A 15,035-nucleotide genomic window follows, 5' to 3' on the forward strand; every position below is an offset into this window, starting at 1 on the left:
TTTCTTATATTTTATGAAGCCCCTAAGGGGGATGTTGGACTCTCTCCCTATGGGATTTGGTTTGGGAGTGTGTTACTCACTTGCATATATTTTGTCTCAGCAGCTGAAGTCTTCCATTCGGATCTCACAGAGAATGTTGCTGATCTTTTAAGGTTTTTTGACAAACTCATTTATGTGTTTTCTCCCCAATTCCAGATCCTAAAAGTTTGGAAGGATCTAAAACTAAAGCCAGGTGACTTGTGGATTGTTAAGAGACATTTATATATAAGGAAATGTTTGGAGACTCAATACAGCATCTATTTCATGTACAGTTTTTGCAAAACGTGAAGAAAAAGTCACCTGGATCCACACCAGACACTGCAAAAATGACTAAATTAAAGAAATCTCTGAGTTTGAGTTGTTTCCCTCTTGTGATCACAGTCTAGGGTACTTTTTGATTCAATTACTTTAATTGTAAGGGATATATATATTTGAAAAGTAGTTTAGCCATTTTGAAGTCATATTTGTCTTTTGTACGTCTTCTGTTTTATGTAGAATTGTCTGTGTTTACATATGCTGATAAGTCAGCATGCCAACAATTCAGCTAGAAGGCCATTCTGGCCACAGGAGTGTACAGCCAGTACTCTGTAAATATGTCTTATCAATCATTTGTTTTTCACAATGAAAAGTCATTTTGGTAATGAAAAAAAGTTGCTCAGCTATTATTTTCTCCACAATGGAGTTTTTGCCTCTTTGGCCAGGACTACCTCCACCTAAGCGTGTGGAGGTTCCAGGTTAAAGGTGATAGCAGGTATGGTTAGTGATCAAAATATTGATCAAAAGAGGGGAGACTAATGGAAATTTGTAAGTTCTGTATATAATTGTATTGTATTTTGTATGTATTGCACACTGCCCTCACTGTGCACACAGCACTAATAATGTTTTCAGTAAATGTTTACATTCTTTTGAGTCCTGATTAGAATTAGCCTGCCTATGTAACGCCCCTTGTTACCATAAATGTACAATTGTAATATTAATGTGATACCTACGTAATCATGTGCATAAAAACCTTCAATTGCGTCATAATAAAGCAGAACAGTTATTTGGAAAGATGCTGAGCGTATCTTTTGTGTCTGTTCCCTACTGCAGTAGTTATTATTAATTTGGAACCACTAATCAATATGAGGATAGGAGTTGCCTATCATCAATTTAACCGAGTCAAAACCATACCACCAAGGCAACAAAGGAGTGGTTCAAGAAGAAGCACATGAAGGTCATGGAGTGGCCTAGTCAGTCTCCAGACCTTAATCCTATTGCAAATTTCTGGAGGGAGCTGAAACTTCAAGTTGCCAAGAGACAGCCAAGAAACCTTAAAGATTTAGAGAAGATCTGTAAAGAAGAGTGGACCAAAATCACTCCTTATGTGCAAGCCTGGTGTTACTGTGGTTTCCACTGCAGCACACGTCTTTGTGCTGGGATAAACAGGAAAGCTGTGTAAAATTATGTAATTGCTTTGGTTTTAAAATCACTAAGCTTTAGAACACATGGATGATAGAAAAATGGATTTGTAATAAGTGTTTCTTTCGTTTTTTATTCTTAGCTGCTGAGCCTGCAAGCCCCTTCATTACAGACAGAGGAGATTGGTGTACTGAACACCGCAAGTTCCACAGCCGCCTGGATGTAGTACAGGAGGTAATGTCCCTTTAAAAAAAAAAAAAAAATGTTGTCTTATGTGGAGGCTAATGATAGCTATGCAAGACTTATAAAAATGCTCTGTGAATATGTTAAAGCAGAACTCCAGGCAGCTATGAATGTAATTGTTTGCCTGTAAATTATGGCATTGATGGTGATTTTACTGGATGATATCTGCAACCACTGGATCACCTTAGAGAAGAGGCCGCAGGGGCTATCCCAGGCATATATGAGAAATTTATGAAAAATTACAAGTGCTGCAATGTTAAGGAGACTCCGACCCAAACGTAAAAAAAAAATTGCAGGTATGGTGGAATCTTGGAGCCCGGCAAAATAATTATCCATACAGGAGAATGATTACTCTACTGAATTTGGGATCCTATACACGTGCGTATATTTAATCCTCTAACCAAGAGAGGTAAGACACACTGACAAGTGTGTTCTGCAGAGCACGTGGTGATGGAGCACCGAGGTGTGCTAATTTTAAAGTGGAAGAATGGTACTGTTTGGCTGAAGATAATATTTGAGTCCCTTTCTTCCATTTGGGAATTTTGTAGCGATATATATTACCTTATTGGACTTATGTATATATGGTGATGGGTGTTTATATACTGTACATTATTAGCGCTGCCCTGTATCTAATATTTTACTTTATCTGTCAATTTCTATCAGTTGATGTGTTAGCAGCTTTTTCCTAAAAGGGCAATTTGTTTTATAATATACAAGCATTTAACCCTTGCAGTGCAGAGAAAAGAGCTTTTTTCTTACTTTGATTTGCACCAGAATCTTGGCAGGCTCCAAATGTAAACACACAACAGTTGCTTCTAAGCTATTAGAAACCTACCTGATTTATAGAGGTTTTTGTGATATTTGAGAATGAATGACCTCACAGTACAAGCAACTAGAATGGTCAGGGATGGCTTATTTCAAAGCTTATTTTACTGTGAAGAATGATGCTCCTATTCCTGCTAGTTTGATGTCATGTGTGTTCTTGATCTTGACTTTATTATGTGGCTGCTTGAAAGGGATACTATCACTGGAGTATAAATATTTAGGTACTGTATGTTATTTTTGAACTTAAAGAGGCTCTAAAGGCAATCTTTGCATTCATGTAAAAAAAAAATATTCCCCTCTCCCCCCCCCCCCTTTTACCTGAGCCCCATCTCAATCCAGCAATGTGCATGAGAGCGTTGGCTCTCCCGCGTCTCTGTGGAAAAGATGATCTGCACTCCAGTTGTGGCAGGACCGCTGGCAGGGGACCCCAAAAAATGGGTCCTCTGCACAAAACCATTGTACAGAGCAGGTAAGTATAACATGTTTGTTATTAAAAAAAAACAAAACATTAGAATCCCCTTTAATATCTCATGTAACAAAGGCCGTTCAGGTGTAGCAATGTGCACAATTGCACCCATGGTACAATATCCATGATATCCATACCTTCCAACTTTTTAAAATAGGAATAAGGGACACCTATTAACAAAAGTATGTAGGCATAGGACACACCCCCTGCCACACCCCCTTAAAGGAAAATTATACAAAATAAATTAGTTAAATCCACAAGTGCTTTTCTTTAACCATTATTATTCCTTTATCCTGACTTTTGACGTTTACAAATGCAGCATATTAGAAATTGGATGAAAGGTTTAGCACTGGGAAAAACTCTTTGAAAGATAAAAAGTGCATTTTATATACAACTATAGAGATCAGACCAAAATGAAGGACAAATAAGGAGGACAGAGGGATCAAGGACAGTTCCTCGAAATCAGAGACAGTTAGGAGCTATGGATATCCCATGGTACCTTTCTGCCTACAAGCAGTGATTTCTCTAATGGCTCCACCTCCAGAGACGACTCTTCTCTAGTTCAGAAGGCAGGCTCTGTGAAATGTGTGACACAGCAGTGCCTACTCACAGGACATTGTGAATACCTGTCACAGAATTCAAGCAAGTAGATCTGTCAAAATCATTCAGATTAATAGAACAAGGCTAGAAATAATTAAAATACAATGTGGATATGAATATACAGTATGGTTTGATATTTTGACCATAGATACACTTGCATTTCAAAAAGGCTCCAAAAATGTTTGCTCGTGTGCAGGTGTCATGCTGATGGAGGCTCTAATGTAGAATGCATTGGAGTACCATTCACAGTGAAGCACAACAGGAAATTTGTTTCTGGGTGCATTTATGACAGATCAGTGGGGATTTTTCTGGTATTTCATAGGCACATTACACTTGTCTAATGCATTCCATTTTAGTGACTCACAGTTAAACATAGTGCATGTTAAAGCGGGATTCCGGCCGTAAAAAAAAAATATTAAAAGTCAGCAGCTACAAACACTGTAGCTGCTGACTTGAAATAGGTACTTACCTGTCCTGGGTGCCCGCGATGTCGGCCGCCTGAGGCCGACCCATCCCTCGGCTCTCGGGTCCCGGCACCGCCATCCTAGGTAAGGGAAACAGGCAGTGGAGCCTTGCGGCTTCACTGCCAGTTTCCTACTGCGCACGCGCGAGCGGCGAGGCGCTCTGTGAATGGCCCCGTGGTGTTCTGGGAACACACACAGTTCCCAGAAGACAACGGGGCCGTTCACCGAGGAGCAGAAAACACAGCGGAAAAGGAAGAGGCAGATTAGGAAGACTGCCTAGAAACAAGGGTTTAGGTAAGTTTAAAAAAAATTTTTTTTCAAATGTTTTTTTAGGATTTTTGGTGTAACTTTTTTTTTCAGGGTGGCCTTCCACTTTAACACACATTACATGTGTTAGCAAAATGTGTTGCCAAAGTAAAATTCCTTCTGGTTCAGTGGGGCTCTTTTTGATTCCTTTTTGCCCACTAGGCTAAAATAACTCGTCTTATTTACTTCCTCTTGTTATACTTCTATATGTGAAATATTCTGCTGCAGCATATCTTGTTAGATTGGTACAAACTTATATTTGCATATGGATAACGAAGATATAGGTTGGCTTAGAAAAACTGCTATTCAGCCAAAGTCCACCCATGCAACTGCAATTGTTTAAATATTTGTAAGAAGAAGAAGAAACTATTGCTAAGCTAATGTCATCATATCTTTCTACAGGCTCACAGCACCACCTAGTGTTCTCTAAATGTAATAGACTGCAATAAGTGTAAGAAATAACAGAATGTAAATATCTCCACGTGGCTATATATATATATATATATATATATATATATATATATATATGTATATATTTAAACATGCACACACATTATCTCACAAAAGTGAGTACACCCCTCAAATTTTTCTAAATATTTTATTATATATTTTCTTGTGACAACACTGAAGAAATTACACTTTGCTACAATGTAAAGTAGTGAATGTACACCTTGTATAACATTAATGGCTGTGTGTTGAGTTATTTTGAGGGGACAGCAAATTTACACTGTTATATAAGCTGTATACTCACTACTTTACATTGCATCAAAGTGTCATTTCTTTAGTGTTGTCACATGAAAAGTTATAATAAAATATTTACAAAAATGTGAGGGGTGTACTCACTTTTGTTAGATACTGTACATATCTTTACCACGGAAATATACCCCTGCTTCATAGCTTGTCTATCCATGGAGCAAAGGCTGCAGTGTGTTTAAAGGAGAAGTCTAGCCTGAGCTTTTTAGGCTGGGCTTCTCCTCTGGGTCACAGGAGTGCAATTCGTTTTGCACTCCTGTGACCCATTTTCAGCGGCGAGCGGTCTGAAGTCCGTTCTTCGCTGACGTCACTGCCATCAGTCGGGATCCGCCAGCTGCCTTGATTGATGACAGTTTCAGTGAGCCGCTGAAATGGCCACTCCCCGCCCCTCCATGGCACAGCACTGAGAAGTAGAGCAGAAGCGATGCTGACTGACAGTCAGCATCGCTCTGCTCGGGGAGGAGTGAGAACCGAGCCATCGGCGGTGTTCGGTGGCTTGGTTCTCCGTGCATAGACGCTGGGGGATAGATGCAGCATCAGTCTGATGCTACATCCACTGAGGTAAGTATGAATACCAAAAAAAAAAAAAAAAAATACTTCTTTTTTAAAGCGGTATTAAATCCAGAACCCGAAATGTTATATATTGGAGCTTACCAATTATTAGATGTGGTGGCTGCATTAGTTTTCTTTAGGCGTTTTCCCTCTGTTTTCACCTGGGGATCTGACCAGTAATACACCTCCTGTATTAGAGTGTCCCCACTCTGGATGAAGGAGCACAGGGGCACCATTGGATAGCACCATTGTCAGCCTGGGGAGAGGGGGTATTAGATGAACTATCAGATTTATATACTCTAACAAATTGAAGCCAATCTCCAGCTAACACTGCAGTTCCAGCACTTTTTTTTTTTCTTTAGGATAAAGGTTTTACAGAAATAAATAAAATCTGATCTGATCAGCACCTCTTGTTGTTTTGAAAAACAGACCTACTGGTTACATCACCAGGTGAAAAGGGAAAGAAAGAGTAAGAAATGGTTAACTGTAATATAATAGATGCTTGCTTGTGGGTTTAATACCACTTTAAACATCTAAGTAATGTATTTGTAGAGAAACGTAACATAGCTCCCAACTGTCCCTGATTTTGAGGGACTGTCCCGGATTTGGAGCAATGTCCCTCTGTCCCTCATCCCTCCTCATTTGCCCCTCATTTTGGTCTGATCTATATAGTTGTATATAAAATGCATTTTTTATCTATCAAAAAGTGTTTTCCAACGCTAAACCTTTCATCTGATAAATTGCTGAATTTATAAATTCCAAAAGCCAATATAAAGGAATAGTAGTGGTAAAAAAAAGCACTTGTGGGTTTAACCAATCTTACTTTTTTATACAGTTCTCCTTTAGGGAGGCGTGGCAAGGGGTGTGTCCTATGCCTGCATACTTTTGCTAAAAGGTGTCCCTCATTCCCATCTCAAAAAGTTGGGAGCTATGATGTAATCATAAAAAGAACCGAGTATGGCTATTTTAGCCATGCACATTTTTTTTCAAATGTGCTTCTTCTTGCTCAGTCCTGTAGATTATACAAAATTAACTATACTAGTGTACTTGACAGACAATAGTAAAGAAGTTGTTAAAAGAAAACCTAGATACAGGGGGTCCCCTACTTACAAACATCCGACTTACAAACGACTCCTACTTACAAACGGAGGGAGACAACAGGAAGTGAGAGGAAATCTACCCCTAGGAAGGGAAATTCACTCCTGTAAGAGTTAATATGGGTAAAAGGTGTCTCCACTGATGCTTTATCACCTATCCTTATTTCCCTATTAACCCCAAATTTTCAAAATCCAATTGTCATTGGGACAGAAAGTGAGGTGAAATCTTCTGAACAGGGGCACAGACAGCAAAACAAATGTTACAGGAGTGATAACCCTTCCCTATGCTATCTACAAAACTTAAAAATAGATTTTTTGGCTGGAGCTACACTTAAAAAATTTACCTGTTCCGACTTAGAAACAGATTCAACTTAAGAACAAACCTACAGTCCCTATCTTGTTTGTAACCCGGGGACCCCCTGTACATTACATCTGTATAGGACTGCCACCCTTTTCTAGTTGAATCAATATAATTCAGACATCAATTCAAACACAAAAGCAGCAATTCATTATTCACAATAATCACTTCAACAAGGCCATGTGCTAGTAGAATTTTATTTGAAAATGTTCATTTTAAGAAAGTTCAATCGATTTTCTAATCATTAGTAGGATCAAACTGATGTTCTTCATGCCATCAAATGTACTGATGAGGATTTTCATACAAATATTTGTATGAACCAGGGGCGTAGATCATTTTTTGTTCTGGGGGGTTCAGTAGCAGTTACCAGGTAAAAGACTTTTTAATATAATTAAATATGACAAATTCAAAGTATGGTTGTCTAATATCCAGTCATAGGGTGCAAACTAAGCAAGTGCACAGAGAGTGTGCTGCCTACCACAATATGATGCCCTTTGCACCAGCTCAGTAAGGTTAGCTATTATGGTGCAAGTTAACATTATAAAAATAATATAATGTGTTATATGTTTGAAAGTGGGGAGATTTCCTTTTTATTTGATTTTACAGCTTGAGCCATAGTGGCTGAGCTATTTTTACGTGTTTTAACAACTTGCTGACCGCTGCACAACGATACACATCGGCAGAATGGCACGGCTGGGCATATCAATGTATAGGTACGTCACCTTTAAGACACGGCATTGTGGGCACGCGCACGCCCGACGCGAGCTCCGTGAGTGTGACTGTGGGTCCCACGGACTCAATGTCCACCAGGAGTACCGCGATCGTCTCACGGGGAGGAAGAACGGGGAAATGCTGATGTAAACAAGTATTTCCCCGTTCTGTCTAGTGACAGGACACTGATCACAGCTCCCTGTGATCGGGAGCAGTGATCAGTGTCATGTCACACGTAGCCCATCCCCCCCACAGTTAGGACACATCCCTAGGACACACTTAACCCCTTCAGCGCCCCCTACTGGTTAACCTCTTCAATGCCAGTGTCATTTTTACAGTAATCAGTGCATTTTTATAGCACTGATCGCTGTATAAATGACAATGGTCCCAAAATGGCGTCAACAGTGTCCGATGTGTCCGCCATAATGTCGCAGTCACGATAAAAATCGCTGATCGCCACCATTACTAGTAAAAAAAAAATTATTAATAAAAATGCTATAAAACTACCCCCTATTTTGTAAACGCTATAACTTTTGCGCAAACCAATCAATAAACACTTTCGATTTTTTTTTTACCATATCGGCCTAAACTGAGAAAAAAAAAATTATATATTTTTTGGGGATATTTATAATAGCAAAAAGTAAAAAATATTGCTTTTTTTTCAAAATTGACGCTTTTTTTTGTTTATAGCACAAAAAAAAAAAAAACGCAGAGGTGATCAAATAGCACCAAAAGAAAGCTCTATTTGTGGGAAAAAAGGACGTCAATTTTGTTTGGGAGCCACACCGCACGACCGTGCCATTGTCAGTTAAAGCTTTGCAGTGCCGAATTACAAAAAGTGCTGGGGTCTTTAGGCAGCCAAATGGTCCGGGGCTTAAGTGGTTAATTTAAACTTTACCTATTTATTAAAGCCAATAATAATAATAAAGGCCTCGTCCAACTATTTTTCTAAACAAAGGTGTTTGTGTTTTTTATTGTATTTAGAATACTGCTGATTGCTATCCCAGGGATATGCGAATAGCGGCAGATGCTCAGCCCATTTAACCACTTCTATACCAGCCTGTTCTGGCATTCGTCTCCTACATGTAAAAATCATATCTTTTTTGCTAGCAAATTACTCAGAAACCTCTAACAATATATATATATATAAAATATGTTTTTTTAGCAGACACCCTAGGGAATAAAATGGTGGTTGTTGCAACTTTTTATCTCGCATGGTATTTGCCAAACAATTTTTCAAACGCTTTTTTTTGGAAAAAAAAAAAGTTTCATGAATTAAAAAATAATAAAACAGTAAAGTTAGCCCAATTTTTTTGTATAATGTGAAAGATGATGTTACGCAGAGTAAACAGATACCCAACATGTCATGCTTTAAAATTGCGCACACTCATGGAATGGCACCAAACTTTGGTACTTAAAAATCTCCATAGGCGAGGCTTTAATTTTTTTCAGATTACCAGTTTAGAGTTACAGAGGAGGTTTTTTTATTCCTATTACAAGGAATGTAAACATCCCTTGTGATAGGAATGGTGTGTGACAGGTCCTCTTTATGGAGAGATGCGGGGTCAATAAGACCCCACATCTCTCCTCCAGGCTGGAAAGCATCAGATCAAAAGAAATAATTCACGATCTCGTGCTTACCAGCCGCTATCGCGGCTTTGTTTACAATCGCGGCCCGGACGTGACGGCATAACATCACGCCCGGGCCTCCGACGGTCATAGAGATGACTGGTGACCATCTGGTCACCGGAAATCTCTAGGGTCGTCATCCGGCGGCGGCGGATTCGTTCTCCAGGTCCCCGATGGCACGGGAGAGCCCGGAGAAGCACCAGATGGCGGCAGGAGGGGGGGATGCCTGTAAGAAAGATCAAGTGGCGGAACTGCCGCTATGATCGTTCTTATGGAGCACAGAATCGCCAACTAAAAACAAGGATATCTGAATGATGCTTGCAGCTGCAGGCATCATTCAGATATTCCCACTGAAAGTCAAAAACGTCGTATGACGTCCTTGGGGTGAAAGTGTTTTTTTAAACTAATGGTAGGTTGACAGTGGTCACCACTGTTCGCATGTAGTCACAGACTAAGCAGTTACATGCTGTTAGGGACAAGTATCCAAGGTTAGACACAGCTGATAAAAAAGCTGCATTTTTTGTGGCTGTGTGCATGAGCCCTGACAGAAGTGGTACTGTGCAGATATATATATATATATATATATATATACTACCCCTTATAGTAGTAATTATCTGCTGTTTTTGTACTATGAAGGGCTATTTTTTTTTTTTTTTTTTAACCCCATCATGACAGGTGATACAAAAAGCATGATGCTGCTACTAAATGTCTTAGTGACAGCAGGTGCAGGGATGAAAAGGGGCTCTTTCATGCATACTATTATATTGCAATCCTGTCTGAAAATCTGCAAAACAGCGTTTTTGGTCTTTTTTACTTTTATTTTTCTTTATATAAAAATTTTGATCTGATCCTGATATGTAAAAGATTCATCCCCTAATAGTATATACAGTATACTCTTCTGTTATTCTCAGAGTGGATTAAAAATATTTTGTTTCCTAACCAAATAACTGGTTATTAAAATATATTTATAATGTTTTTTTTTTTTATATCTATACAAAAATGTTTTGCATTTCCATTTTATTTTAAACTGAATAGGTTGTTTTACAAGGTGATCGTTTACAATCACTTTAATTAAATTAAACACCTTTTTTTTTTAGGTTTTTAGCCGATTAATTTAGGCAATAATCAGCCAACTAATCGATTATGAAAATAATTGTTAGTTGCAGCCCTAGTCAAATGCCTGGAAAAGTGATGTCCTGTGTGCATGAAGTGTAAAAATGGCACATCACATATTATCTCCCCTCCACCAGTGAAAGCAAGAAGATACTTTTTGACTTTGATTCAACTGGCATGTGCTAATTGTGCTTTAAAATGTGTATTTTGTCAAAAATCTAAGCTTGGTCAGTAACTTTTTTTCAAAAATGACAAACTTATTATATACTGTATGTCTTCTTTCCACTTCTTTCCCCTGCAATCCTCTAGTAACTATTATATGTCTTAAAGTGCCCCCCCCCCCAAAACAACAAAAGTACATAACACATAAACAAGTCCACTTACCTATGATTACACTGCCTTTCCTTCTTGTCTATCCCCTTTCAGGCTGCCTCTGTGCAGGTCATTGCTCCCGCACCACCATTATAAAAATGTATGCCATCCTGTATATGTAGGAGACGGAACACATGACAGCATTGGCGCCTCATTTCATTGTAAAATTTATGAGAGTTGTTTTTTTAAAAGCTTCTTTAATCTGTGAGTCCATTTTTAGACATATGTACAGTAATGATGAATTCAATTGTATTAGTGTGGTAGTGTGTATTGGCCATGTAACATCTGACAATAATGATTCCAAGATTGGGCCTGTCACGCACTGTCACTTGCCATCAGATATTTCTGTCTATTTCTATACAAGTGTACATGTTTGTAGTTATGTATGCAGGGCCAGCGCTACCGCTAGGCGAAGTAGGCAGCCGCCTAGGGAGAAGCTAAGGCTGCTGGTTTCCTTAATAGCCTGGCCGTGGAACATGAGGGGCTGAAGGCCGTCACCCTACACGGGGCTGGAGAGCTGACTGACTCTCTGCTGGCCAATCCGGAGAAAGCAGCAGCCGCCACGGACGCCCAACACGGGAGGGGGGTGAGGGTTGCAGAGGACGTCAACAGCAGCTTGGCGTATTAGGAGGGAGACACTGGAAGTTCATGGTTATTTAGGCGGGTGGAGGAGGCGGGCACCTTGTCCCCTCCCCAGTACACAGCTCCCCCTCAACTGCCGAACACATAATTCACTGCAGCCACATCCGCACACCCGACAAATCAATTTCGGGGCAGCCTGGCTGCCGCGCTGACCTCAGTGGTGTGGTGCTAGGTGACTGGAGCTGTCAGTGACGTGGCAGCGTGTGCTCCCTCATCTCTATTGACATCATAGCGAAGGAGAACCCTGGACGACTGGTGAGCCTCAAACAGGTAATGTCAAGTGTGTGACCTGCTGGAAAACTACAAGTCCCAGTGTGTACAAACATCATCTGCCAGGACACTAATTGCTTCAATTTCCCCTACTTGCCTCTGAATGTGTCTTGTCTAATGTATGCTGGGTGTGCATGTGGCAGATAGTATCACTATTATTGGTAGTGTATTATATATTTTATACTGGACAATATATGTTATACTGGACGCAGGTCACATTTTATTTTTGGGGGGATGAAAGTAGGTGGTCTTGCCTAGGGCGCAAAATAGTCTAGTACCGGCCCTGGCGCTCAACACTCACCAGTCACAGAATTTCTTGTATTTAAAAAAAATAAAAACATCACTTTTCTCGGACTGGATTAGGTGAAAAGGAGAGAGAGGAACGTCACAATCTCCACCTCATCAGAACAGAGAACGCCTTGTATTTACTGAAAAATATACATAAAAACAAAATACATGGTATTCTGTGAATGGTGATAGGGCCAAGCAAGCCTGCATTAAGGGGGCAGAGGGGATGCCGTTCTGCACAGGATGCTGAAAGTTACAGCTATCACTGTTCACTGACTACTAAAGTTATTGTCAGCAGCCCCTCAGTATGAGATATGCAAACTTACATTGCTCCAAGCTTGACCAATGTAATTATGCAATAAAAATCATCCCTGGAGTTCAGCTTTATTGTTCAGTGGCGGTTGGTGCTCAACATTTTTATTTGAGATGGGGCCCAAACAAACTGAAAAATTCTGGAAAAAACCTATCAATTGCAGCCTCACTGTGCCATCAAACACAGCCACTGTGCCCATCAAATGCTTCCACTGTGCCCATAAAATGCAGCCACTGTTCCCATAAAATGCAGCCACTGTTCCCATAAAATGCAGCCACTGTGCCCATCAAATGCAGCCACTGTGCCCATCAAACGCTGCCACTTTGCCATCAATGCTCCAACTATGCCCATCAAATGCTGCCACTGTGCCACCAAATGCTCCCACTGTGCCCATCGAATGCTCCCACTGTGTCCATTGAATTCTGCCACTGTGTCCATCGAATGCCGCCACTGTGATCCCCCCTGCGCCTATTCACCGTCTGCTCGGTACTTACCCTGTCTCGGTGGGGCAGCGGGTGACGGTGAGCAGTGTCCTCCATGGATCTTCACCCCTCCTCTCCTCCCGTCCTCTCCTAAAGACCATTGGATGCCTGATAGGCGTCCAATAACAGCACCTGTCGTTTCAGTCAATCAGGTGACGGGTAACATACCCGAGTACCGGATTGACGGAGAGGCGGTTCATTGTTAGAAAAGTGTATATTCATTCACTGTTCTAACACACCTGGGTAAACTGCGAGCGCCAAGCATGGCGTTCTCAGGTCACCGTTTTTGACGCCTATTAGAGCCTGTGGCTCTAATCAGGTTCTTCAAAAACACCCCCTGCCGCTGTAATTCTGGCGCCCAGGAAGGGGCTGGGCGCCTGAATAGGGGTTTGTCAGCTGCGGCCATGGATAGATTCATGCTATGCATGAATCTTTCCATTGGTCATAGAGGGGGTGGCTAGAGAGAGGGGGCGGCGCCCGTGCGTCCTTATGGATGGATTGCTACTGCGTGCTATTCATCATAAGTGACTTTGAAATCTTATGCCCACTGGTCAAAAAAAGTATAAAAAGTCTGTTTTGTTATATTGGTGCAAATGCTTGATACAAAGGTATGCTATATGTCACTACTATATACAGCTATTCCAGTACTCATTATACTTTTTATTTTTATCTGCACAGCGAGTAGAAAAAACGGTGGAGTACCTGTACTCTGAAGTGAACTCTGTTCTGGATGCAATTTCTGGATCTTCCTGGGCCCTCTCAGTCGCGCCTAGTGGTCCTCTCTTGGATATATTTGAGGAAGGTTAGTGGATGGAAAATAATTGCAATCTGTGTGCCCCTAAAGAACCACTTAGTGTAACATCAACACACAATTTGGTGCTGGACAAGTTAACATTCTGGTACATTTACTTTTGAACATTTAAATTTTTTTTTTAACTTTAAAGTTTTTTTGAAGATTATTTTATTACATAGAGATTAAACTGCAATAAAAGGGCCAGAGTTCAAAGTGTATGTCATGGCAAATAAAAATAAAAAAAACCCATATGCAGTATATCTGACTGACAGAGCCACTTTTTTTACTGACACTGCAAAAAAGTACCTAAAATGACAGTTTTCAGTGCTAAACAGTGCAAATAAACTATAAACTTGTAGCTAGTGCTATTAGCAATGTGTTTTAAACAAACGTCAAAAAACATATTTCTCCATTTACATGAAGGTCAGGTTACTATAACCCAGCCAGCACAGAGTTCCCCCTTACATCAGTCTGCATGATTCCTCCTTACAGTGCAAGGGAACTCTTATGTAAAGGGGAACGCTGCAGATCATGATCTAGGGCAGAATTCTGATGTAAGGGGGGGCTCTGGTGACCAGAGACCACCTTATATCAGAGTCCACTGCGTTCCCCTTTACATCAGGGTCCGCAGAGTTCCCCCTTGCACTGTAAGGGGGAATCCTGTAGACTCTGATGTAACTCTGATGTGGGGGGCACTCTTGTGACCAGCGTCCACCTTCCGCAGTATCAGTGCACCCTTACATTATTGGATTCACTTCCCCCTTTACATCAGTGACCTCCCCCCTCAGACTGGCCTGGTGACACTGTCACACACCTCCTCTCAGGTGCACCATGCAAGGCTCGGTCAGACGGCTCCAGCTTGGCGACTTTGGTTTTTTCCTATAGTCTCCTCTCCACAGTCCACACATGTTTAAATCCTCCTGTAACCCCCATCCTGGCAGCACTCCCACTCCTCTCCAGACCCCCCCCCTCAAAGACTGCAGACATGATAAAAGACAAGAGATGGTCATAGATTGCGGCCATGATACAAGAGAAGGTTAGAGGCTGTATACAAGATACAGGAGGTGGTCAGAGGCTGCAGCCATGATACAGGAAGTGGTCAGAGGCTGCGTCCCTGATATAAGAGGTGGTCAGAGGCTACAGACATGGTACAGGAGGTGGTCAGAGGCTACGGACATGGTACAGGAGATAGTCAGAGACTGCAAACATGATACAGGAGATGGTCATTGTTAGAGCTGACAAACACTTTATAGATGGGCCCAGTCTAGGTGACTTTTACTATGACTGCATTTTGAATGCAATAGTCCATTTTTCCCATCTC

General features: G+C 40.9%; 1 protein-coding gene across 1 annotated transcript in view; it reads left to right on the plus strand.

The window, feature by feature from the left end:
• The window catches only part of PLAC9 (placenta associated 9), an 82,859-nt gene that overhangs the window by 54,956 nt on the left and 12,868 nt on the right, over window positions 1–15,035 (plus strand). The window contains exons 2-3 of the mRNA XM_073596841.1: window positions 1,580–1,671; window positions 13,600–13,723. Coding sequence (XP_073452942.1) covers window positions 1,580–1,671; window positions 13,600–13,723 — 216 coding nt within the window. The remainder of the gene's footprint in view (window positions 1–1,579; window positions 1,672–13,599; window positions 13,724–15,035) is intronic.

This window comes from Aquarana catesbeiana, linkage group LG08, assembly GCF_042186555.1.
Source record: "Aquarana catesbeiana isolate 2022-GZ linkage group LG08, ASM4218655v1, whole genome shotgun sequence".
In the NCBI taxonomy this organism is placed as follows: domain Eukaryota; kingdom Metazoa; phylum Chordata; class Amphibia; order Anura; family Ranidae; genus Aquarana; species Aquarana catesbeiana.